The sequence below is a fragment of the Salvelinus alpinus genome, chromosome 8 (genome assembly GCF_045679555.1).
Source record: "Salvelinus alpinus chromosome 8, SLU_Salpinus.1, whole genome shotgun sequence".
NCBI lineage: Eukaryota > Metazoa > Chordata > Actinopteri > Salmoniformes > Salmonidae > Salvelinus > Salvelinus alpinus.
In genome coordinates this window covers 84,777,735-84,805,625 of record NC_092093.1, presented here as the reverse complement: position 1 = coordinate 84,805,625, position 27,891 = coordinate 84,777,735, and the positions used below count along the sequence as shown (strand labels likewise).

Sequence of the window (27,891 nt, the reverse complement as noted above, 5' to 3'; positions counted from 1 at the left end):
AACATTTTCACATAAATAATCTACTAAATTGTAGTGCATTAAGGTAACTCTGATTTTTTGTAATGATCAGGTGGACATTATCAATCAGGTAGATATATATGAGACTGGTTTATAGGAACTCACCGCGTCAGAACATGATTTTTAGGCCATTTTGCCCATCCCTATCTAGATTTTTTGAAATTTATGGGCGATTCACGTTATACAGTACCAGTCAAAAGTTTGGACACACCTATTAATTCAAGGGTTTATCTTTATGTTTACTATATTCTACATTGTAGAATAATAGTGAAGACATCAGAATTATGAAATAACACATATGGAATCATGTAGTAACCAAAAAAAGTGTTAAACAAATCAAAAACTAATTATATTTGACATTCTTCAAATATATGTTTTGATGACAACTTTGCACACTCTTGGCATTCTCTCAACCAGCTTCACCTGGAATGCTTTTCCAACAGTCTTGAAGGAGTTCCCAAATATGCTGAGCACTTGTTGGCTGCTTTTCCTTCACTCTGCGGTCTAACTCATCGCAAACCATCTCAATTGTGTTGAGGTCGGTGATTATGGTGGCCAGGTCATCTGATGCAGCACTCCATCACTCTCCTTCTTGGTCAAGTAGCCCTTACACAGCCTGGAGGTGTGTTGGGTCGTTGTCCTGTTGAAAAACATATGATAGTCCCACTAAGCACAAACCAGATGGGATGGCGTATCGCTGCAGAATGCTGTGGTAGCCATGCTGGTTAAGTGTGCCTTGAATTCTAAATAAATCACTGACAGTGTCACTAGCAAAGCACCCCCACCCAATCACACTCCTCCTCCATGCTTCACGTGGGAACCACACAGGCGTTCACTTAATACCAGGCAAAAATGTATGACATTGTTAGGGTTGCGTCAATCAAATCTGGTATCAGGATAAATGTGATGCAGAGTCACTGAATATACTATAAGTACTTTTATTAAACTCAAGCGATAAATGGTAAATGCAATTTTCGTATATTTGGGTTCACTCTAACACCTCGCAGGGCAGAACAGAGAACTGAACTGGATCTGATAAAGTTCTTCTTTTATACTCTGACAGAGGTAGTTCCCGCTTCTGAGCTGGCCTGTTAGAGTAGAGGCTGAGTGTGGTTTAGACTTACTCAGCCTATCGTTGGCGCACAGGCTGGTCCCAGCCCCCCAGGCGCTCCAACTGTCCGCCGTTGTTGCTGTGTAGATTACGCGCCCACACCCTAGAGACAGTTCGGCAACATTGTTTTCTATGCAGGTGTCAATAGCTTAACATACTGTTCCCGCTCAAGGTTAACCACAGCCTCTCAGCTAGTCACACTATCTGGTGCACAATGTTACTTCCAGCACACACAGACACCCCCATGATAGGCCAAGCATATTTTCAACCCTCACAACATCAAAAAACATTGTGCTACAGCAAAGCATATAAATAAATCAAAACCGTACAACCCCACAACGCAGTCTACATTACCACAGTTGGTTAAGAAAGTGGATAACTGCAAAAGCGCAGAAGCTACTATGGCAATGGCCATTGCGGAGCATTGTTCGTTGCTAGCATGCGACCATTTAGGTATGGCTTGCAAAGCTGCCTTTTCAGATTCTGTAGCAGCAACAAACTTCCAAATGCACCGCACCAAGTGCACAGAAATGATTAGGGGGGATACTGGCTCCTTATATTCTCAAATGGGTAACATCAGATGTGGGGGATGAGAAGTTCAGTCTCCTTTTGGATGAGTCCACTGATGTCAGTGTCTCGAAATACCTGGGTGTGGTGATTTGGTATTTCAGTGCTAAAAAAAGAACCGTTGTGTCCACATTTCTTGGGCTGGTTGAATTGGAGGGGGGCGATGCCAGATCAATAGCAAAGGCGGTAGTTGAGTTTCTTGAGAAATGTAACCTTAAAAAAGAGAATCTTCAGGGTATTGGCACTGATAATGCGTCCGTGATGACTGGGGTGCACAATGGGGAGCACAAGATTTGAAAGGAAGAATATGCATTGCCCAATGTGGTACTCATCCGCTGTGTGTGCCATTCTTTACAATTGGCTGTCAGTGCAGCATCCAAAGAAACCATCCCTAGGAGTGTTGACTACTTAATCAGGGAAACCTACAACTGGTTTTCGATTCCCCCAAAACCACGCGAGGCGTACAAAGCAGTGTATGCCACCATTAATTGTGTTCAGAAACCCCTGCAGATCACCAAAGTGTGTGCCACACGTTGGCTATCGATTGAGCCTGCGGTAACTCGTATATTGAGCCAGTGGGAATAACTGAAACTCCACTTTGAGGTGACCAAGGCCAGTGAGCGTTGCTACATGGCGGATGCGCTCCACGCCGTGTACATGGACAAGACCAACTATGTCTACCTGACATTCTTGAAATCCATCCTGTCCGAAGTACAAGTTGCAGTGAAGTCAATTGAGGTAGAGCAAACAGATCCTGTCAAGCTTTTGGACAATCTGGTACACCTCTTAACATCAATTTGCAGCAGAGTAGTAAACTCAATGGCAAAAATGTTTGTCCTGAAGGATGCCATTGATGGACATCTCAGTCCATCACCATACCGTGGGTACCTTTTCGAGAGCACGGTGTACCAACTCAGTCTTGCGCCAGAGGACAAAAAAGTCATTCGCAGTGCATCAACTACATTGTTGCTTTAAGCAAGGAGCTGCAAGCAAGGCTCCCAGACAACCTTGAAGCCTTGCGAAACATGGCCTTGTTCAGTGTTAAGGAAACGCTAAAGCACAATAAAGGCACCACTGAAATTATTAAAGTAGCTGAGCTACTGGAATACCAGCCCCAAACAATTGAGAAAATTGTTTCCCAATGAAGAAACATCCATCTGTTTAGGTGCGACTCAACTGAAAATACAGTCGAGTTTTGGAGTGAAGTCAATAACTACACGGACTCTTCCGGGTCAAATCCATTTGAAGAACTGTGCAAAGCTGCACTCGCTGCCCTCTCCTTGCCACACTCGAATGTGGAGGTTGAACAGCTGTTCAGCCAAATGAGTGTGGTCAAGTCAAAGTTAAGAAATAGAATGTCACTGCACACTCTCAACTCCATACTCCTGGTGCGGTATGGACTGAAGATGGCTGGTGATACCTGTTACCAGCATAAACTACCAAGTGAAGTTCTGCAGCAGTTTGGCACCACAGCAGCATACAGCTTTAAGGCCACTCCATCCTCTACTGTTGGTTCCAGCTCCGTGACAATGCAGTTGGACAGTGAAGATGAAGAGGATTTCCTTGCCAATCTATGATTCATCATATTTACAGTACGTATGCAAGGAGTGGACTTTCTGGAACTGGCGGAGACACACAGCTGATGGTGGCAGTGTGTACTGCAGTGTGTGCGAGAACAGTGGCAATATCTGGAGGAAACCATTGAGAAGCTAGCCAGCCAAGCAGCACAACAACCTGGAGAGAGCTGGAGAGAGATGCCTAGCGCACACATCATTATTTGAGTTAAGTTGCTTGTTCAATAAGATAGCATATATACCTTGTTATTAGCTTGTACCTATAATTGTTGATCAGTTAGGTAGCATGTTAACTACCAATACACTGCTTAAAACTATAATTGTTCAGAATGTGTAGGTTTACTAGTTGAAAATAAAATAAATAAAATGTAATTGTTCAATAATGTGTAATTGTTTAATAATTCAATGTGTTGTGTTTAAAAATAAAAATATCTGATCATATAAAATGTGTTGTGTTAATATTACTTTTACAAATAAAAATATCTGATAATAAACAAACAAATCTAAACTAACAAATGTCAAATCATATTTTTAGCCGAGATGGCCAGTCAATTTGAGTAACGTTATTGTGTATTCTACGTAATGATGCAGTTTTACGTTATTACATAATGACTTCATCACGCAATGACATCATAACGTCATTTAGCAACTTTTAGCAACAAATCGACCTGCCTCTAGCAACTTCCCCTGAAAATGTTTTGGCAACACTGAGGCAGAGGGACCAGACAACTACTCCTCTAGATTTGAAGACTACAGCATGCCCAAGGATATCATTGCGTTTTTATGTGATCCTCTCACAGTCCACCCAGGTGAATAATTCTCCTCCCTTGCTAAGAAAACGGTACCCTCGCTGGATAAGGCAGCATTTCAAACTGAGCTGATTGAATTCCATCGAGCCATCTGTTTTTTCTGTCTTTAATAAAGGATCAGGCTATCCCGTTACAGACATTCAGATACAGACTTCGCCTTTTTTTCTTTAAATTATTGTTTTATGTAGGATACTACATTTCTGGCCAGTTTCAATTATAATAGGCCTAATTTTAAAAATCCCACTTATATTAAGACATTTTTTTTATTCTCAAAGATGCTGTTAATGATTTGTAAATCCTGAATAGATTGACATATCATAACGTAGCTGCACATGAAGGTCCACTAAGGGACACGTATAAAATAATGACAGCCCCACATTTCAAGCTTGAATTGTAATGACCGAACACATTCAAAAAAGTGCACCACTTAAAATATTGAAATTGCATGTTCTAATGTAGTACAGCTTTATTTAGTTATTAATGAATTTACATGTCATGATACACGTCAATTGTAATGATATTGGTGAAGATATGGATGAAGAAGATCAGCCGAGTTAGTGTTAGGAAGAAAACAAAAAAATGGTGCCATATTTCTAGTCACAACTCTTCTGGTTTCTGTATCAATGTCAGTTGTTAGCCTATTTGTTACGTACATTATTTAAAACATTCCGACGTTATATACGAAAACGTAGCTGGGATTCAAACGAAAGAACGATGGAGCAACAATAATTGATTAATCAGAAAATTCCCGAAAGATTCTCAGCTGAGACATAGGCGACAGAAATGTGAAGGTAATTTCAGACTAAGCCGACATACGCAGCATATATCGTGAATGCAGCGGGAAAGCGGGAACATTTCCTTTAAATTTCAACAACTTGTAGGCCTATCTATGCTGTATATGAATATGTGTAGCCTGGCCTATATGATGAGTAACGTTATATTCAACCCTAGCCCATGTAGTGTTTCAGGTGTTCAGATAGTGAAGAGCATTTTAAGCTCTTGCCCAAAACCTGTTGGCATGGCATGTGGACATAAGCCATCTGATCAATCAAATATGTGCTTATTCTTATCATTACAAGTTTCTAGTAGTACAATCCAGCTGTTTTCTAAGTTTACTGATGAGTATATTCAACCCTACCTAAAAGCCTATACCTACTTAATAAAAATAATTTTCACCACTGTAAGAGTCCTGAATTGTAGTGAGAACATTGTTTAAAATAATGATTTATTAAATGTGCTAGTTCACGGGGCCTCCTGGGTGGCGCAGTGGTCTAAGCTGTGCCACCAGAGATTCTGGGTTCGAGCCCAGGCTCCGCGACCGGGAGGTCCATGGGGCGACGCACAATTGGCCCAGCGTCGTCCGGGTTAGGTTGGGTTTGGCCGGCAGGGATATCCTTGTCTCGTCGCGCACTAGCGACTCCTGTGGCGGGCCGGACGCAGTGCACGCTGACCAGGCCGCCAGGTGTTTCCTCCGACACATTGGTGCGGCTGGCTTCCGGGTTCAATGTGCATTGTGTCAAGAAGCAGTGCGGCTAGGTTGGGTTGTGTTTTGGAGGACTCATGGCTCTCGACCTTCGCCTCTCCCGAGTCTGTACGGGAGTTGCAGCGATGAGACAAGACTGTAACTACTAGCAATTGTATACCATGAAATTGGGGAGAAAAAAGGGGTAAATAATAATATAAATGTGCTAGTTCGACCACACAATGGCCTCGAGTCTCCCCTCTCCAGCAAAGTCAATTTATCAGAAATTACGAGTCTACAAGGCTTGATCTCTAAATTGGTTTCTCTGTAGGCTACATAGTGTAATGACCCTGGGTTTATAAGCGCGGAAATCGACTCTGCCGTTCGAGCATGCTTTTGCGGCACAGTCGATAGCGTGCTGGACTTCGGGCTAGAAGGTCGAGGGTTCGAGACCTGCTCCCTGCTGTTTCATTACACTGGTGTCAGAAGTGGGATCGGACCCTTAAAGCTAGAATCCTTAGTTGCTAAACACACTTTTGGACCGTTAAAATGTTGTGGGAACCAGGCAGGATCAGGTGCAGAAGTTATTTTATTTAAAGATGACAATAGTGATCTAGATTCAAAATGACAATATTTTACAAAATAATCTAAATTGATATTTACAAACTCCAGAACTAACAGGTCAATAAAAAGACAATACTTGGAGGAAGCAAACCGGTCTATTCCATTAGACTCAGGTTGGGGTATACCAGGCTCACCTCAGGTTCTCCTCACCATGACATAAATAGTAAATGACATGCAACAATGGCCTGTATCACATCTAACAATTAAATAGAAATGTGCTTCTTTTAACCCCAAAAGGAGCAATAAAACATACAATTGTAAACAAAGGGCAGGAATTTATTTTAATTTTACCTTTATTTAACTAGGCAAGTCAGTTAAGAACCAATTCTTATTTACAATGAGGGCCTAGGAACAGTGGGTTAACTGCCTTGTTCAGGGGCAGAACAACAGATTTTTACCTTGTCAGCTTGGCGGTTCGATCTTGCAACGTTTCGGTTACTAGTCCAATGCTCTAACCACTAAGCTACTTGCCGAATACAATGACAAATTAAAACATAATGAACACCGCAACCCTCAGCCTCATTAATCTATTCCTCAATCAATATCACCATCACTGTCGTCATCATCATAATAGTCATCATCCACTTCCTCGATGTCCTCCACTTCAAAGTTTCTGCCACTGCTCTCAATAAAAGCCCCTCTGAACGATTCACATTGTCCTTCTACCTGCTGGAGCTCATCAAGATTTCCAGCAAGGACAGCTCTTGTCCCAAGACAACATCGATCTTGCTCTGTGTAAAAATCGATCTTGCTCTGGCCTCCACAATCAGTTCCTGCTCATGTGAGTAGAACTTCTTGGCAGTGAAGACATCATCCTCATTGTACCGCTTCTCTTCCCGCGCCTGCTCTCTGAGGGAATGGAGCACAAAGAGCCTTTGCTTGAGGTGAAACTACTCATCATCCTCTGCTCGTCCTGCTCTCCAGGACCAAACAGTGCTGTCCACCTGCACTGCATCCTCATACACGAGGGCCTGTGGGATCTGTGAGGACAAACCTTGTCTCCTCAGGTTGTAGTCCTTTTGGACAGGCAGTTGGCAATACCTTGACCATCTATTGATAACAGATAAAACAGACAAATTAAAAAAAAAAATGTAATCCAATCTAAACAAAAAAACATACAAAAATGACAAGCTGCTATACAATTACTCTTCTACCATCCAACAATATATATATATAACCTGCATATTTTGTCATCAGGCCACAGAGGATCCTCCGTTCTAGCAGCAGACTGAAGGTTCTCAATCTGTTACTCTGCAGTCTGTGGAGTGCAGTCTGGAAGCGACTGCTGGAGGGGGACCCATCGATGGAGGATGCTGCTCTTCCTCTCCATCGTCTTGAGTTTTCTGTCATCAGAAAGGTTCTAAATACTTTGACCAGGGAGATCGATTATATTCATTGATCTAACAATTGCATTGTTAAAAACTGAGGTACCTCTCGATCTGCACAAGCTGACAAACAGCTGTTTCATATCCACTTTCCTGCTGTGGCCTGGAAATAAATAAAAAAATGGATTAAAGAGGGCATACAATAATACATGCCGAAAAATAACAACTTTGTTTAGTCATTTGAAATTAATGACATACATTGCAATTGTATGTTGCTGGAGCATTGCAACATATTGCAGCACAGCACAGAGCAGGTTTTTGCCTCTCAAGGGTGACACTGACATTTCTGCCCCAATCCCTAATGGTGTCCAGTGTGGTTCCTAAAACATAACAACAGTGACAGATGTGACAACATTCAACATACACAATACCAACATACCGTCTCCAACCATAAGACCACTGAGTCAAACAGATGAAGTGGAGGGACAACTGCATCATTTAAATATTAATTAGTAGCGAGGTTTGATATCATGATTTCAAATAATTCTAGATATTGTTCACATTCCCTTCCAGTTGTGCATAAGGTAACAATGGAAGGTATCCTTAAAATGCAGTGCATATTACATTCAGGCATTACCCCAGTTGGTGATATGGGCTTACAAACGAATCAATCCACATCAGCTCAGTTTGCAAAGTACTTTTCCCTGTGTTTATGTGGATCAAGTTATGTGGCATAACTTGATCCAGACTACTTTTTCTAGGCAAATCAAAAAGGCCATCCACTGCTACCACCACTGTTCTATTGTCCTGTAAATGGAGTCATTGGCGACTCCATTACCCGTAGTATTAGACTTAAAACGAATCATCCAGCGATCATACACTGTTTACCAGGGCGCAGGGCTACCGACGTTAACTTCTCTGCGCTAGGGATCCCTTTTACGGGATCATTTTCCTAAACAACCGCTGAATTGCAGGGCGCAAAATATTACAAAAAATATTTATAATCATGCAATCACAAGTGAAATATACCAAAACACAGCTTAGCTTGTTGTTAATCCACCTATCGTGTCAGATTTTGAAAATATGCTTTGCAGCGAAAGCAATTTAAGCTTTTGTGAGTGTATCAATCAATGCTAGAACAGTTAGCCTTATATTAGCTTGGTTAGCTTGGTCACGAAAGTCAGAAAAGCAATATAATTAATCCCTTTGATAATCTTCGGATGTTTGCACTCACGAGACTCTGTTACACAACAAATGTTCTTTTTGTTCGATAAATATTACTTTTTTAACAAAAAAACGCCATTTGGGTTGCGCGTTTTCAGAAAACCAAAGCCTCGTTCCGTTCGACGAAAATTCCAAAAAGTATCCGTAATGGTCGTAGAAACATGTCAAATGTTTTTATAATCAATCCTCAGGTTGTTTTTAACAAACATAATCGATAATATTTAAACCGGACCGTAACCTATTCAATAAGAGAGAAAAAAAACATGGACAGCTACCCTCTCGCGCGCAGGAACTAATCAGAGGACACCTGACTAGTTTTGAAAAATCTCGCTCATTTTTCAAAATAAAAGCCTGAAACTATGTCTAAAGCCTGGTCACAGCATGAGGAAGCCATTGGAAAAGGAATCTGGTTGATACCCCTTTAAATGGAAGAAAGACGGGCCAGGAAACACAGATTCTTTAAAAAAGAAATCACTTCCGGGTTAGATTTTCTTAGGTTTTCGCCTGCAGAATCAGTTTTGTTATAGTAACAGACAATATTTTGACAGTTTTGGAAACTTTGGAGTGTTTTCTATCCTAATCTGTATTATATGTATTAATATTAATGTATTAATGTATTATATGTATTAATTATATGCATATTCTACGATCTGGACCTGAGAAATAGTCCGTTTACCTTGGGAACGTTATTTAAAAAAAATCTGACCCCTAGCGTCAAGAGGTTATTAAGGCTAATCTGAAGATGGTGCTGGCAAAAAATTAAACTGGCGAGTGTAGAGAGTATAGGGATATTGTTATCCACGTCGGCACCAACGATGTTAGGATGAAACAGTCAGAGGTCACCAAGCGCAACATAGCTTCAGCGTTTAAATCAGCTAGAAAGATGTGTCGGCATTGAGTAATTGTCTCTGGCCCCCTCCCAGTTAGGGGGAGTGATGAGCTCTACTGCCAAGTCTCACTACTCAATCGCTGGTTGAAAACTGTCGTCTGCTCCTCCCAAAAGATAGAATTTGTACATAATTGGCCCTCTTTCTGGGACTCACCCACAAACAGGACCAAGCCTGGCCTGTTGAGGAGTGACGGACTCCATCCTAGCTGGAGGGGTGCTCTCATCTTATCTACGAACATAGACAGGGCTCTAACTCTCTTAGCTCTACAATGAAATAGGGTGCAGGCCAGACAGCAGGCTGTTAGCCAGCCTGCCAGCTTAGTGGAGTCTGCCACTAGCACAGTCAGTGTAGTCAGCTCAGCTATCCCCATTGAGACCGTGTCTGTGCCTCGACCTAGGTTGGGCAAAACTAAACATGGCGGTGTTCGCCTTAGCAACTGGAATAAAGACCTCCATTCCTGCCATTATTGAAAGAGATCGTGATACCTCACATCTCAAAATAGAGCTACTTAATGTTAGATCCCTCACTTCCAAGGCAGTTATAGTCAATGAACTAATCACTGATCATAATCTTGATGTGATTGGCCTGACTTAAACATGGCTTAAGCCGGATGAATTTACTGTGTTAAATGAGGCCTCACCTCCTGGTTACACTAGTGACCATATCCCCCGTGCATCCCGCAAAGGCGGAGGTGTTGCTAACATTTACGATAGCAAATTTCAATTTACAAAAAACCCCAGACTTTTGCGTCTTTTGAGCTTCTAGTCATGAAATCTATGCAGCCTACTCAATCACTTTGTATAGCTACTGTTTACAGGCCTCCTGGGCCATATACAGCGTTCGTCACTGAGTTCCCTGAATTCCTATCGGACATTGTAGTCATAGCAGATAATATTCTAATTTTTGGTGACTTTAATATTCACATGGAAAAGTCCACAGACCCACACCAAACATGTCTCCGGACCTACTCACTGCCACAGTCATACTCTGGACCTAGTTTTGTCCCATGGAATAAATGTTGTGGATCTTAATATTTTTCCTCATAATCCTGGACTATTGGACCACCATTTTATTACATTTGCAATCGCAACAAATAATCTGCTCAGACCCCAACCAAGGAGCATCAAAAGTCGTGCTATAAATTCTCAGACAACCCAAAGATTCCTTGATGCCCTTCCAGACTCCCTCTGCCTACCCAAGGACGTCAGAGGACAAAAATCAGTTAACCACCTAACTGAGGAACTCAATTTAACCTTGCGCAATACCCTAGATGCAGTTGCATCCCTAAAAACATTTGTCATAAGAAACTAGCTCCCTGGTATACAGAAAATACCCGAGCTCTGAAGCAAGCTTCCAGAAAATTGGAACGGAAATGGCGCCACACAAAACTGGAAGTCTTCTGACTAGCTTGGAAAGACAGTACCGTGCAGTATCGAAGAGCCCTCACTGCTGCTCGATCATAAAATTTATCCAACCTAATTGAGGAAAATAAGAACAATCCAAAATGTATTTTTGATACCTCCTACTGGCCCTCCAACACCACCTCCAGCAGCATCTGGTCTCCCATCCAGGAACCGACCAGGACAAACCCTGCTTAGCTTCAGAAGCAAGCCAGCAGTGGGATGCAGGGTGGTATGCTGTTGTCTGTTTTTTTTACAAAAATGGAACAGATGTTTCTAATAGATAATTTGTGTTTATAAAAGAGGGAGACATTACAATTTATATCTTATGCTTTGACGTGTCTTTTGGGGGTGATAAAACATTCAATTGGCCAAAAAAATGCTACAAACCTTGGGACAGAGCGGGCACTTGGTTCCATTGGCAGTTTCTGGGACCAGACGGCGCAACATATCAAGTTCTGACACAGCGTGTCAGAACTCCTCATAGGCCTCATTTGTCAGGGCAGTATACAAGTCTCTTCACTGAAATGAATGAACTTCATTCTTAGGGCTAGGCGTCCTGTCAGCGGGACACCAGTCGACAACTTCCGGTGAAATTGGAGGGTGCGCAATTCAAATAAATAATCATAAAAATTATGGATATTAAACATCTAGGTACATACAAGTGTCTTATATCGGTTAAAAGCTTAAATTCTTGTTAATCTAACTGCATTGTCCAATTTACAATAGCATGCCATGCGATTGTTTGAGGACGGTGTCCCACATTAAAATATTTTTCAACCAGCACAGGCTTCGTAAAATCATAAATAGCAATTAAATATTCACTTACTTTTTGAAAATCTTCCTCTGATTTGCAATCCCAAGGGTCCCAGCTACAACATGCATGGTCGTTTTGTTAGATAAAATCCTTCTTTATATCCCAAAAAGTCAGTTTAGTTGGCGCCATCGATTTAAGTAATCCACTCGTTCAACATGCAGAGAAAGGAATCCAAAAAGCTACTGCTAAACTTTGTTAAAACAAGGCAAAATACATTTCTATTGACTCCTCAGATACCCTAAAATGTAATTAAAGTATAATATTTCATACGGAAAGAAGTATGTTCAATATAAAAGTAATGCGCACAGACTGATTTCCAACTCTGACTCCCTGTACCAAAACTCAAAATTCTTCCTCATTTGGGAAGAAACAAGCCTGAAACCTTGAACAAAGACTGTTGACATCTAGTGGAAGCCATAGGAATTGCTATCTGGGAGCTGGAATTGCATAGGACCCATAGCTTTCCATACAAAGAGCATAAAAAATTATAATTCCAGTTGGTTTTTCTTTGGATTTTCTCCTACCATATCAATTGTGTTATAGTCTCATACATTATTTTAACATTTCTACAAACTTCAAAGTGTTTTCTATCCAATGGTACCAATTACCAATCTGGGCCTGAGTAACAGGCAGTTTACTTTGGGCACGTCAGTCAGACAGGAAATTGAGAAAAATAGACGCTAACCCAGGCATTCCATCAGAGTAGGCCATCAACACATACAGCAAATGCATCTTCACATACAAGTACCACATGGTTTCTATGACAGATCTGTTTATCAAAACATGAATTTGGTTATGAACTTTTGCAGACAAAGTAAACATAGTATAGAATCAGATTTTATAAGTGATTACTTACTGTCCTATGAGGAACATTTAATGACGGCATATGGCCCTCAGTGAAAGACCACTCTCAAGCTGCAGGATGGTTATCCGCTTGAGTAGTGAGTGAGCAGACCACTGCAGTCTGAGGATGGCGGGTGTGCAAGGACAAAGGTAGGTGGGGCATAGTGTGGAATAAGGGGTAGCTAGAGGGTTGGCCCTGGAATAAACATAACATTGGGTACTGGTGTGCTTCTGCATCCCTTTTAAGTCGTCACAAATATCCTTCCCATGTCCAGCACAGGAGGTTGGTGGCACCTTAATTGGTGAGGACGGGCTTGAGTTAATGGCTGGAGCGACATCTGTGGAATGGTATCAAATACAAACACACATTTTCCATGTTTTTGATGCCATTCCATTTGCCCCGTACCAGCCATTATTATGAACCGTCCTCCCTTCAGCAACCTCCACTGATGTCCAGTCATACTCGGAGTCTCATGCTACGTTCAAAACAACTGGAGACTCGGAAATCGCAGACTTCTGTGCATTCAAGACAACTGGGAACAAAACCCCCCAGCTCAGACAGGGAAAAATCTTCTTTGTAAAGTTCTGACTGTGACCTGAAGATCACTGACGTCATGATTTGACTTGCCTTGACATTATTCCGCCTCAATTGCAGCATTCAAATCGTGGTCATCATGTGTCTGTGAATCACAACATTAAAGACGATGAGTGATTACAGCATTTGCACAAATTGAGTCAGACACAATACAACATAAGCATTGAGGATAGCATTTTGTTGACAACATGGTGGTTTACACCATGTCTATCTACTGTGTGTGAATGATGGTATCTTACCCACGCTGTAGGTCCATTTGAGTGTGTGGTCACTTAGGCCTGTACATCAGATTTCAGCACTCAAAGAAAATCTTGCTTTTACAAGACAAACATACAGTGCCTTAGGAAAGTATTCAGACACCTTGCCTTTTTTCACATTTTGTAATGTTACAGCCTTATTCTAAAATGTATTAAATTGTTTTCCACACCCATTGTAGATCTACACCTAATACCCCATAATGACAAAGCAATAAAAGGGTTGTTAGAATGTTTTGCTAATTTATTAAAAAAATAAATAAACTAGTATCACATTTACATAAGTATTCAGACCCTTTACTCAGTACTTTGTTGAAGCACCTTTGGCAGCGATTACAGCCTCGAGTCTTCTTTGGTATGAAGCTACAAGCTTGGCCCAGCTGTATTTGGGGAGTTTTTCCTCATTCTCTGCAGATCTTCTCAAGCTCTGTCAGGTTGGATGGCGAGCGTCGCTGCACAGCTATTTTCAGGTCTCTCCAGAGATGTTCGATCGGGTTCAAGTCTGGGCTCTGGCTGGGACACTCAAGGACATTGAGACTTGTCCCGAAAACACACCTGCATTGTCTTGGCTGTGTGCTTAGGGTTGTTGTCCTGTTGGAAGGTGAACCTTCGCCCCAGTCTGAGGTCCTGAGCGCTCTGGAGGTTTTCATCAAGGATGTCTCTATTCTTTGCTCCGTTCATCTTTCCCTCGATCCTGACTAGTCTCCCAGTCCCTGCCACTGAAAAACAACCCCACAGCATGATGCTGCCACCACAATGCTTCACCGTAGGGATGGTGCCAGATTTCCTCCAGACGTGTCACTTGGCATTCAGGCCAAACTGTTCAATCTTGGTTTCATCAGACCAGAGAATCTTGTTTCTCATGGTCTGAGAGTCTTTAGGTGCCTTTTGGCAAACTCCAAGTGGACTGTCATGTACCTTTTACTGAGGAGTGGCTTCCGTCTGGCCACTCTACCATAAAGGCCTGATTGGTGGAGTTCTGCAGAGATGGTTGTCCTTCTGGAAGGTTCTCCCATCTCCACAGAGAAACTCTGGAGCTCTGTCAGAGTGACCATTCAGGTTCTTGGTCATCTCCCTGACCAAGGCCCTTCTCCCTTGATTGCTCAGTTTGGCGGCCAACTCTAGGAAGAGTCTTGGTGGTTCCAAACTTCTTCAATTTAAGAATGATGGCCACTGTATTCTTGGGGACCTTCAAGGCTGCAGACAATTTTTGGTACCCTTCCCCCAGATCTGTGCCTTTACACAATACTGTCTCAGTGCTCTACGGACAATTCCTTCGACTTCACGGCTTGGTTTTTGCTCTGACATGCACAATCAACTGTGGGACCTTATATAGACAGGTGTGCCTTTCCAAATCATGTCCAATCAATTGAATTTACCACAGGTGGACTCCAATCAAGTTGTAGAAACATCAAGGATGATCAATGGAAACAGGATGCACCTGAGCTCAATTTCAAATGTCATAGCAAAAGGTCTGAATACTTATGTAAATAAGGTATTTCTGTTTTTATTTTTAATATATTTGCAAAAATGGCCCTAAAAACTATTTTAGCTTTTGCGATTATGGGGTTGTGTGTAGATCGCTGAGGATTTATTTATTTAATCCATTTTAGAATAAGACTGTAAAGTAACAAAATATGGGAAAGGTCAAGAGGTCTGAATACTTTCAGAAGGCACTGTACATGGAAAGCATTAATGAAATGGACATTTTGTCAAATATTTACTGACAGCGATTCAAAGTAGTCGGAAGTACAGTCGGCCCACACTCGTCACCACTCAACTCCATTGTATATTTATATTGGCCATATACCACAAACACCCGAGGTGCCTTATCACTATTATAAACTGCTTACCAAAGTAATTAGTAGAGTAAAAATAAGGGTTTTGTCATACCCGTGGTATATCACAGCTTTGATATATGTAAGTCTCTGGCCCGAACCACCAAGTTTATAATGTGGAGTTGAGTAATGTCTGCTAATATTTAAAAAGCGTTTGCACCTGATGAAAGCCAGAGACTTACATATTGTTTGCACCTGTAGCAGTCTTTGGCTAAGTCCCGGTACTCCTGAGTCCAATTGGCTTCTTCTCTTTGCCTCTTCTTTATGACTACTGATGTTTATGACTAGTTCTTTGTAGTCAGTAGTCATGAAGTTGTGGCAACAGAGACAACGACAGGAAGCCAATGAAGTGTTGGGACAAAATAAAATCTGTGGTCTCTGACAGATGTCATAAATGTGCCTAGTCCACTACCTACTTTACCAAAGATTTGTCCCAAAAAATAACTCCCGAGCATAAAGTGTTGTTTGAACTTCATCCGATTTTAAATTATAATATGTAAGGCTCAACCCAAAATGGTGATTTAAAATATAATTTATTAGACCACGTGCATTATTGTGCTTTCTGAAACACTACTTACCAGCTGCCAATACTCATGCAGACTGGTTTCTCAGTGTGTTATTTGAACACCTAGCTTACCTGTAAAACAGTTACTTTCAGGTTAAGAACTCACAGGACACCCTTCACAAGGATCACTGTTTATTTTTTGTTAAACTGTTCTTTGATTAAGAGTCCTCCGACATTTTCACTACTTCCACCCACATTGTTTTGGCAGAGGACCACAGGCTGCGTAACGTGTTACAGTGCCCTCCACAAATCTCTACATCTCAGTTCGATTGGCTTTGACAGAAATGAACACAACTCCATCTCTTTTTAGTTCTAACCCTCTGTTCAACCTAAGGAAATGCAAGCATGCTTATTCTTATCTAAACCCCCTGACCTTTGAGATAACCTCATTGGTTCGTTAGAGGAGACAGATCAGGTGGTTTGGAGCCCAAAAGTAAAAAGGCAGACAGCAGCCACTGACTGAAGCTCTCCAGGACCACAATTACATGTCATAGACCTGCTCTACAAACATTTCAATAAGTGCTGAAATAATATACTTCATATTTTTTGGAACAACCTTTGAGGGCATCGATCTCTACGGGGAGGAGGGAGAAAGATGGGTGAGTTCCATGCTGCAGAACAAGGCAAACTTCAATGCCTTGGACTGAAGCAATGCAATGAGTATAAGAGAAAGCAAACGGATGCAGATATGGGGAGGGAGACTCCTTGACTTTTCCCACATTTTGTTACATTACAGCCTTATTCTACAATGGATTAATTCGTTTTTTCCCATCAATCTACATACAATGCCTCATAATGACAAAGCAAATACAGATTTGTTTTTGTAGCAAAAATAAATTACATTTACATAAGTATTCAGACCCTTTACTCAGTACTTTGTTGAAGCACCTTTGGCAGCGATTACAGCCTTGAGTCTTCTTGGGTATGACACTACAATCTTGGCACACCTGTATTTGGGGAGTTTCTCCCAGTATTCCCTGCAGATCCTCTCAAGCTCTGTCAGGTTGGATGGTGAGCGTCGCTGCACAGCTATTTTCAGGTCTCCCCAGAGACATTCGATCGGCTTAAAGTCCGGGCTCTGGCTGGGCCACTCAAGGACATTCAGAGACTTGTCCCGAAGCCGCTCCTGTATTGTCTTGGCTGTGTGCTTTGGGTCGTTGTCCTGTTGGAAGGTGAACCTTCGCTCCAGTCTGAGTGCTCTGGAGTAGGTGTTCATCAAGGATCTCTCTATACTTTGCTCCATTCATCTTTCGCTCGATCCTGACTAGTCTCCCAGTCCCCACCGCTGAAAAACATCCTTTTACTGAGGAGTGGCTTCCGTCTGACCACTCTACCATAAAGGCCTGATTGGTGGAGGGCTGCAGAGATGGTTGTCCTGGAAGGTTCTCCCATCTCCACAGATGAACTCTGAAGCTCTATCAGTGACCATCGGGTTCTTGGTTACCTCCCTGACCTTCTCCCCCAATTGTTCAGTTTGGCTGGACGGCCAGCTCTAAGAAGAGTCTTGGTGGTTCCAAACTTCTTCCATTTAAGAATGATGGAGGCCACTGTGTTCTTGTACAGTCAGTGGTGCAGAAATGTTTTGGTACCCTTCGACACAATCCTGTCTCGGAGCTCTACGGACAATTCCTTCAACCTCCTTGGCTTGGTTTTTACTATGACATGCACTGTCAACTGTGGGACCTTATATAGACAGGTGTGTGCGCGCCTTTCCAAATCATGTCCAATCAATTGAATTTACCACAGGTGGACTCCTATCAAGTTGTAGAAACATCAAGGATGATTAATAGAAACAGGATGCACCTAAGCTCAATTTCAAATCTCATAGCAAAGGGTCTGAATACTTATGTAAATATGTATATACATTTGCAAAAATTTCTAAAAACACGTTTTCGCTTTGCCATTATGGGGCATTGTGTGTAGACTGATGATAATATTTAATCCATTTTAGAATATGGCTGTAACGTATCCAAATAAACTAAGTAATCAAAAAATGGACAGCAGTATGACAAGCCATACTTACTAAGGTCAATTACAGGCATTGAGTACAGAAGGGTCATTTTTGGGACGCTGTAGCTAATGTCTTTGCACCTGTAACAATGTCAGTCTACTTCCCCTCTGTCCCACCTATACACAATGGTGTAAGTACATAAACACTATGGTGAAGAAACAGCCCTCCAAGTAAAACATAACAAAAAAAAACTCAAACGAATCCTCAGAATGCTTTAAAAAAAGTCATCTACCAAAGTAATGACTTCAGATTAGAAAAGAGCTTAAATAATGGTTTGCCAATGTTAATAATCAAAAAAAAAGGGTGAGCAAGTCTAACAGTGGATATGAAGGACAGTCGGTGTAATCTGACAAACTACAACTCAGCACTACATTTAACTTGGGAGGTTGGTTTCCTTTTAAGTGGTGCGATCCAGGAGGCAGGCAACAGCCCATGAGACAACCAGCAAGTTTCTCTCCAGAGGACGAGGCAGTTTCTCTCTTTACACTAAGGCCACTTTTAAATAGTAATTCTGAATGAGGACCATAACTTCTCTCCCGTGTTCACAGATCTTTGTAGGAGTCCCTTTTTTGAGGAAAACAAAGTTTAAGGTGGTTATCTCTTCTGCAGGGCTGGTGTTTGCCCCACTCACCACCAATAAGAGCAAAGTCCCCGCTCAACATGGTCACCAGTCACGCGACCGAGTCTCCGCTCGTGTGCCCAAACCATAACTCACCCCAACAATTACAAACCATGTGCAGTTCAGGTTATAACCATCTCACAAAAAATATATCCATTCTCAACAGTCCATAAATTCATCTTGCCCAATTTTGTGTCTTCTTTGATCCTCTGTGGCTTTATCAAAGAAAGTTGAAGTCCAGAGAGAAGTTGTACCATACAGCTGCTGCTCAGACTACAATCCACAAAAGACAACCTAAAGTTGCCTTTGCTGTTGTTGTTGCTGCTGCAGTGTCATATGGGTGTATCATATAGATTTGATATTTGTTTCAGTTGATCCCCGTTGCCACAGCCCTTTTTGGATGTAGTCCTTCAGTTTTGCCAACCAGGTGCTTTGTGTACGTACTGTATATACACGTGAATGTATTGACATAGTGGGAGTGTCTGTGTAGATGTAAAGTGTGTGTCAGTGTATATGGTTGACTGTGTGAGGTGTTTGTATGTATACTGTATGTATTGTACTGTGGTGTACTGTGGTGTGTGAGAAGGAGAGAAGGTCCAGTGTGGTGGTGGCAGCAACACCAGTGTTTGTTGTCAGGACTGCACTGTAGTTAGGTACACAGCTGTAGTTCAGCTCCCTCTGGCAGCTGGGTAAGACCACGCTGGCTGTGCAGGGCACTACTTGTCCCCTAGGATGGCGTACTGATTACCAAGCTCCAACTGCTGCAGGGAAGCGCCACTGCCACCCTCCTCTCGGCCACGGTTTTTGTGCTTCACAACCTCAAAGGTCTTCTCCAGCTCTCTGTCCCTGTAACCCAAGCATTGGACATATTAAACAAAGTTCCTACACTGTGTGTCTAAAGGCGTTCGCATACATAGGTTCGGTTCGCTCCTAGCAGAACTCAACTAGGCAAAACGACATCTGCTTGTATACCCCTTAAAGACCTCGCTTGAAAAACAAGAAAATAATATTACTGTCGTTTGTCCCTCGAGCCACCGAAGCAACAGCCAGAAACACTTCCTCAAAATTGTCAGAACTAATCCAAGATAAATCAAGAAATGTGTCATTAAGTTAGATGTTTTGGCCAAGGAAGTCTTAGTCGCATAATTTTACATTTAGCTAAGATGTTTGGTGCAGTGAACAACGTTGCATAAATATTTGTCGTCTCTCCCTGAGACTACACTTCATGTTCCCACTCATACTAAGAGTAGTACTGATGACCAATCACCAACGAAGGGGCGTTGACGTCGGCTATCGAACTTCAACTTACACCAAGAAAAATGTTGAGCGCACTAGGGTTGACCCCAGTTAGTCAACTGGATGATTGTTTGGTTGTTAGGCTGTTGGTCGATGGAGATTGTTTTAGTCGATCAGTAACATTCAGAAGGTATTCAGACCCCTTGACTTTATCCACACTTTTCTTTAACGTTACAGCCTTATTCTAAAATTGATTAAATTGTTTCCCCCCCCCTGATCAATCTACACACACACACACAATACCCCAAAATGACAAAGCAAAAACAGGTTTTTAGAAATATTTGCAAATGTATATGTATATGTATATATATATATATATAAAAAAACTGAAACATGTACATACTTTGTTAAAGCACCGTTGGCAGCGATTATAGCCTCGAGTCTTTGGTACAAGCTTGGCACACCTGTATTTGGGGAGTTTCTCCCAGTCTTCTCTGCAGATCCTCTCAAGCTGTCAGGTTGTTTTCCCAGAAATGTTAGATCGGGTTCAAGTCCGGGCTGTGGCTGGGACACTCAAGGATATTGAGACTTGGACCAAAAACACACTTAAATTGTCTTGGCTGTGTGCTTAGGGTTGTTGTCCTGTTGGAAGGTGAACCTTGCCCCAGTCTAAGCACTCAGGAGGAGGTTTTCACCAAAGTTCTCTCTATACTTTGCTCCGTTCATCTTTCCCTCGATCCTGACTAGTTTCCCAGTCCCTGCCGCTAAAAAAACAACCCCACAGCATGATGCTGCCACCGCCAAGCTTCACCGTAGGGATGGTGCCAGATTTCCTCCAGACGTGTCGCTTGGCATTCAGGCCAAACTGTTCAATCTTGGTTTCATCAGACCAGAGAATCTTGTTTCTCATGGTCTGAGAGTCTTTAGGTGCCTTTTGGCAAACTCCAAGTGGACAGTCATGTACCTTTTACTGAGGAATGGCTTCCGTCTGGCCACTCTACCATAAAGGCCTGATTGGCGGAGTTCTGCAGAGAAGGTTGTCCTTCTGGAAGGTTCTTTACTCTCCAAAGAGGAACTCTGGAGCGCTGTCAGAGAGTACATCGAGTTCTTGGTCACCTCCCTGACCAAGGCCCTTCTCCCCCGACTGCTCAGTTTGGCCGGGAGGTCAGCTGTAGGAAGAGTCCTGGTGGTTCCAAACTTCTTCCATTTATGGAGGCCACTGTGTTCTTGGGGACCTTCAATGCTGCAAAAATGTTTTGGTACCCTTCCCCAGATGTGCCTCGACACAATCCTGTCTCAGAGCTCTACAGACAATTCCTACAACCTCACGGCTTGGTTTTTTGCTCTGACAGGCACTATCAACTGTGGGACCTTACAGTTGAAGTTGGAAGTCTACATACACCTTAGCCAAATACATTTAAACTCCTTTTCACAATTCCTGACAATTAATCCTAGTAAAAAGTCCCCGTCTTAGGTCAGTTAGGATGACCACTTTATTTTAAGAATGTGAAATGTCAGAATAGTAAGGAGAATGATTTATTTCAGCTTTTATTTCTTTCATCACATTCCCAGTGAGTCAGAAGTTTACATACACTCAATTAGTATTTGGTAGCATTGCCTTTAAATTGTTTACCTTGAGTCAAACGTTTCGGGTAGCCTTCCACAAGCTTCCCACAATAAGTTGGGTGAATGTTGGCCTATTCCTCCTGACAGAGCTGGTGTAACTGAGTCAGGTTTGTAGGCCTCCTTGCTCGCACACGCTTTTTCAGTTCTGCCCACAAATTTTCTATAGGATTGAGGTCAGGGCTTTGTGATGACCACTCCAATACCTTGACTTTGTTGTCCTTAAGCTATTTTGCCACAACTTTGGAAGTATGCTTGGGGTCAATGTCCACTTGGAAGACCCAAGCTTTAACTTCCTGACTGATGTCTTGAGATGTTGCTTCAATATATCCACATAATTTCCCCCCCTCATGATGCCATCTATTTTGTGTGCACCAGTCCCTCCTGAAGCAAAGCACCCCCACAACATGATTCTGCAACCCCCATCCTTCACAGTTGGGATGGTGTTCTTCGGCTTGCAAGCATCCCCCTTTTTCCTCCAAGCATAACGATGGTCATTATGGCCAAACAGATCTGTTTGTTTCATCAGACCAGAGGACATTTCTCCGAAAAGTACAATCTTTGTCCCCATGTACAGTTGCAAACCGTAGTCTGGATTTTTTTATGGCGGTTTTGGAGCAGTGGCTTTTTCCTTGCTGAGCGGCATTTCAGGTTATGTTGATATAGGACTCGTTTTACTGTGGATATAGATATTTTTGTACCCGTTTCCTCCAGTATCTTCACAAGGTCCTTTGCTATTGTTCTAGGATTGATTTGCCCTTTTTGCACCAAATTACGTTCATTTCTAGGAGACAGAACGCGTCTCCTTCCTGAGTGGTATGGCGGCTGTGTGGTCCCATGGTGTTTTTACTTGCGTACTATTGTTTGTACAGATGAACATGGTACCTCCAGGCATTTGGAAATTGCTCCCAAGGATGAACCAGACTTGTGGAGGTCTACAATTCTTTTTCTGAGGTCTTGGCTGATTTCTTTTGATTTTCTCATGATGTCAAGCAAAGAGGCACTGAGTTTGAAGGTTGGCCTTGAAATGCATCCACAGGTACACCTCCAATTGACTCAAATTATGTCAATTAGCCTATCAGAAGCTTCTAAAGCCATGACATCATTTTCTGGAATATCCAAAGCGGTTTAAAGGCACAGTCAACTTAGTGCATGTAACCTTCTGACCCACTGGAATTGTGATAAAGTGGATTATACGTCATGCACAAAGTAGATGTCCTAACCGACTTGCCAAAACTATAGTTTGTTAACAAGAAATGTGTGGAGTGGTTGAAAAACGAGTTTCAATGACTCCAACCTAAGTGTATGTAAACTTCCAACTTCAACTGTATATAGACAGGTGTGTGCCTCTCCAAATCATGTCCAATCAATTGAATTTACCACAGGTGGACTCCAATCAAGTTGTAGTAACATCAAGGATGATCAATGGAAACAGCATGCATTTGAGCTCAATTTCAAGTGTCATAGCAAAGGTTCTGAATACTTAACTAAATAAGGCATTTGTGTTTTTTTATTCTAAAAACCTGTTTTCACTTTGTCATTATTGGGTACTGTGTGTAGATTGATGAGGAAAAACATGAATTTAATTAATTTTAGAATAAGGCTGCAATGTAAACAAGATGTGGAAATAGTCAAGGGGTCTGAATACTTTCCGAATGCATTGTACACACACACACCTCATTGAACTAATCCATTGCGGAGACCTAGACTAAAAGCTAATTTATGCTTGATCTGAAAATGTGGTTGGAGACTCCATATGGAGGGTGTGAAGCAATTGCGTAGCCTCCAGAGGCATGCAGAGGCCAAATAAAGCTCCGTACTGCATTCCCATCCCAAACGTTGTAACAATGCAGAGGGCTCTATACAGCTCCGCATTTACATGATTGGTTGACGGTAGGTGGGGTCGGTACATCCTGTAGGAAACACAAACTCACTTCCTTGACAACAGCTCTGCACTTCTTCACGAAGCGCAAGTATGAATGCCCTGACTTCTGCTGAGGCCGTATCACCGCAAATTCTGCATGGCCAATGCAGACTTCGAATAACTATGCACCCAGACGTACAATGCACTTCTCTCTACAGAATGCGCTCTCTCCCGCCAATTTGTGCACATTCATTGTTTGCGTTAGATTGTTAGTGTATATCAATTCCCCATTACATATAACACCAGTAGTACATTTACCGTTAAGTCATAATCTACAATGTTTGTTACTTTAGTTACAGTAAATTACAATAATGCATTCAATATTATTATCCCAGTCTTCCTGTTATCATTGTCGGAGTGGACACATTGTAGCATAAGTTGTGCACTCTGCAAACACTTGTGAGAAACAAGTTGTCCTTCATTTACAAGTTGTCAATTTAGTCATAGTCTTTTGTTTGGAGCTCTCCTGTCAATGTTGAGTAAGCCTATAGGCTACATGGCCTGCGCGCAAATGTAGGCATATAAAATGTGCACATTTGGGGATCTGATCGTATTTCTTATTGGCCTTAACGCACCACCACTAATGAGCTTCTCAAAGTAATGTTCTCACTTCAAACAGCAAGCAAATGAAGTCTGTTTTTACATCCATTGAGAATTACAATAGTTCCTCAATGTATTTGAATGTCTTTCCAGCTGTCTACCTTTTGATAAGCACTCAGTGTGAAAGGGAGAAATGTAATTCTCTGACCCAATGGAAAAGTCGTAAAATAGGCCTACCTGGTTACTTCTTATTAGTGCTTGACTTGGACTGAAATTGGTTCCTGTACTAATTTTGGTATTGTTCATATTTAGGTGCAGGAGCTCCACAATACTTTGAGTTAATATTCTATAAAAGGAACAGGAGCTCAAGCAGTAGAAAATTTGAGGTGCCATTACTCAGCTCTGGTGAGCTCCTGCCCAAGTCAAGCACTGCTTCTTATCCCTTGCACAAATAGCCTACTGCTGTGTCTGTCCTGAGCTCACTGGCAGAGGAAACTGAGGGCAGACCGGACCCAAGTTAATACAATGTTTCAAGTTAGTTGCAGACAGGCCATGTGTAGCTAATGTGATTTATAGGATTTTGTATTATTATTATTATTATTATTATATCAGGAAATGTTCTACCTGCAGGCTGCAAAGTTTTTATTTGTTGGCTTTATGTAGGCTATTTTTACATAGTTGGCAACAGCAATAGGTGTTACGTTTTAGGTTTGTATCTTTTATATTTGGATTGAGTTTTTATTAAAACACATGACAATGATTGAGATGTGAAGAGGTTATTATAAATTAAATTAAACTGTCGCATAACTGCCACGCAGGTAAGATAAATTGGCATTCCACATGAGAAAGGTTGCCAACTCCTCACGTAGCGTAGCCTATTACCAGCAACTTCAGGAGAGTAATGGCAGGACCTGCAAAAGCCAGCAGGAGCGGGAGGAGAAAAGTTTCTCTCTTCTGGATATCTAGGTCTCTTGAGGCATTTGTCTTATTTCATCAAACTGTAATCTTAAAAAGCATCAGACAAGCTCAATGCATATAGTTGATTTTATTAAAACACATAGGATGTGTCTATATGGAAAAATACACTTTTAAACATTTAGACCAATCGATAAAAGACTACCTTCGGTCAACCAAGAATTGTTCAGTTGGGGACAGCCTTAGTGTGCACGAACAGCTAAAAAAACATGCTGAACAGCAAAATAAACAAAAACGGCACAAAATTGTCATAATATATGCGCAAACTTTTCACCTGGGAAGCATGCAACAGGCTTAAGATGAGTGATATCTGAAGTTGAGGTTCGCTCACCTGCGTGTCTCCACATGTTTGGAGCCGGCCATGAGTGAGGGGAACTGTGTGTCGCTGAATATCTCAGGGGGCCCCTGGTTGTGGCCACGCTTTGTGGTAGTCAGTCGGGCCCCTGGGGGGCGGTACACCCCAGAAGGCTTGGACTCAGGCACCTCTTCCACCTCTGTAGAGACAAAAGCAGAGATGAAGCAAACCAGTCAGTGAAAACAAAGGGCAAGGCTCATTATTCGTAAAATCGGCAAAATATCTATTGGAGTAACCCACATACATGTACACATACATACACACTACAAAAAGACAATGTGGAAGTGATACATAGAGTGGAGAGAAGTATACCCACCAACAGGGGCAGCGGCTGGGGGCGGGGCACCAGATTTGTTCCAGGGTCCAGACATTTTGTCTCCACTGACCAGGATGATCTCTCCATCCTCACCGACCTCCTCCTCATACTCATCTTCCTCCTTCTCATCACTGCCACAATCGCCAGAGAAAACCCAATCAACAAAAAATGTGACACTAGTACAGACATTTAACATGTCATTTGGGTAGTGCCTACTGAATGAATGTGACCCTGTCCCCCCTTATGTTCAGTTTTACCTTATCTGCAGAGCCTGCAGTCTGAGTCCACTGTAGTCCACCTCCTTTGCCTCAAACTCCTTCCACTCCTCGTCGTCCTGCAGACAGAGCACACAGTTTATCAGTTACACACCCCACTAACTGACGGTTTAGCAATCCAAGGCTTCATAGTTCATACATTTGCATTGTCATCATGTCAATCTCAATTTAGCATGTAAAATTTGACCATGCAAAGGAACGTATGTCAAGGGGCCAAATAACTAGAAACTAGGATCTGGATAACTAGGATCTGGATACAGGCCACGCCCTGACATGGGACAGTCATCACACCATGTCACACTGCCTCTGGAATAAGTGTCACAACCTCTGCACAGAACCACACCAGGGTGGCACCCTGATATCAATTAGCTAAGGTATCCCAGAGAGGGGACAGGTTGACAGTTAACGTTAGACCGGCACTATCGGCTGCCTAGGCTTGTTGTGCGGTTATCAGAATCATAATAAAATGTGCATTTAGTAACTAGCTAACGTTATCTGCTGCAAATGTTACTAATATTACCACCAGTAAGTTATGCTCTCAGAACCTTTGTGCGGAAAATGCACTGAGTCGAACCGCTGCAGTCCCCATATCTCAGGCTAACCATCTGTAAATTCTGAGTAGATTAGAGGCCTAAGCATCTACCTTTGCGAATCGTGCCAACTAGCTAGCAACATTACTAATCTTCCAAATGAATTAAGTTAACGTTAACTGGCAAGCAAGTTATATTCACATAAGTCACGGGCCATAATATGTTGCTGGCTATATTCACCAATAATATTATTACTAGTCGTCACGAGTTCATGATTACTAACTAACGTTAGTTAGCTAACGTTACGCCCTAGCCTAGACTCAATCCAATGGGTGACCGTTTTCACCTTTGAAAACATGCTAGCCACTTGTCAGTTAACGTAGTTATCTAGCTGATTAACGTTGATCAATCGAGAAAGTAGACACTGTCGCGGCCTAAAGTTATCTAGACATGTCTGCTCTCCGTCTGGAATAAGTATTGAGCTTGCTGGCTTATCTAGCAGCGAACGACATTATTGTATTGCTGTTTGAGGCACTAGTTAACAAACGTAAGGTAGCTAACCTTAAATATGTATCTCCAGAAGTCCTGTGTTAGGCCAGTATAATAACTAGCCAGCCATGGTTAATTACTAAACAGCCACGAGTCATCACTGTTAGCAGGCAAACTAGCTAGCTAGCAACAGATTGATTTGGCTAGTAGCAGCGGTATGAGCCAACCGCTAACAGTTACTGGCGCGGCGCTAGCCAACGTTACCTTCTCCGGCTGCGCATCTTGATTTTCATTTTTCGTGCCGAACTTCTCCTTTTCTTTCTTGTTCTTTTTCAATACAATTGGTGTGGGCCCAGATGGGACTTCCTTTCCCTTGCCTCCCTTTTCTTTCTTCTTTTTTTTATCCCTCTTGGCAAAGAAATCATCCAGGCTCTTCTCCGGTGCAGCACCACCAGTCTCTACATCCGCCATTTTCTTTCAGAAATTAATGCTAAGCAATGACAAATGTCAAAACGTCTCTTTAAATCAGTTGATAGGGAGGGTTTAAATTCCTATTCGAGCAGAACAATCAAACAACTCCCCTTCTATCGTGAGCAAGAAAATGTACCTACTGTCTGACTTTCAATGTGCCACATTATTATAGGGGTGTGCGACTCGCTCGCTGCTATTTGACAGGCGAACCGGATGTGCAGTCAATACTCTCCAAAATTCCCCGGATTAATTTGAAGCGAAACATAATGGACATGCTGAAGAACCAATTATATTGCATGTCTTTTTTTGATCACCCTATCATATTAGCCCGGTAATAATATGGTACCACACCATGAGGTCTACTGTAGTAGTCTTCACGGATCAATTTATTGTGTTGATCATTGACTAGTTGATCATGGAACAATAGAGAATCACAAAAATATATATTTAATGTATTTATGAGTTTATGAGTTTACTTGTTTTCTCAAAGCCAGCATTCCAAGTATTTACAGTACAGGCACTGTGGTAGTCTACACTCTGGATGTGACCTTAGATGAAAACGTAGGTATTTCTGCTCCCCATTCAATGACAGTTCACACTTAAAAACATGT

At 42.0% G+C, this 27,891-nt stretch overlaps 1 protein-coding gene across 1 annotated transcript; it reads right to left on the bottom strand.

The window, feature by feature from the left end:
- Positions 1-16,031: 16,031 nt before the first annotated feature.
- On the bottom strand, positions 16,032-27,540 carry LOC139583800 (protein CDV3 homolog). The gene is made up of 5 exons (XM_071415273.1): positions 27,074-27,540; positions 25,773-25,849; positions 25,516-25,646; positions 25,176-25,338; positions 16,032-19,392 (listed from the first exon to the last, which is right to left on the bottom strand). The coding sequence occupies exons 1-5, from the start codon at positions 27,278-27,280 to the stop codon at positions 19,263-19,265; spliced, it is 708 nt and encodes a 235-aa protein (XP_071271374.1). The 5' UTR covers positions 27,281-27,540; the 3' UTR covers positions 16,032-19,262.
- Positions 27,541-27,891: the final 351 nt, after the last annotated feature.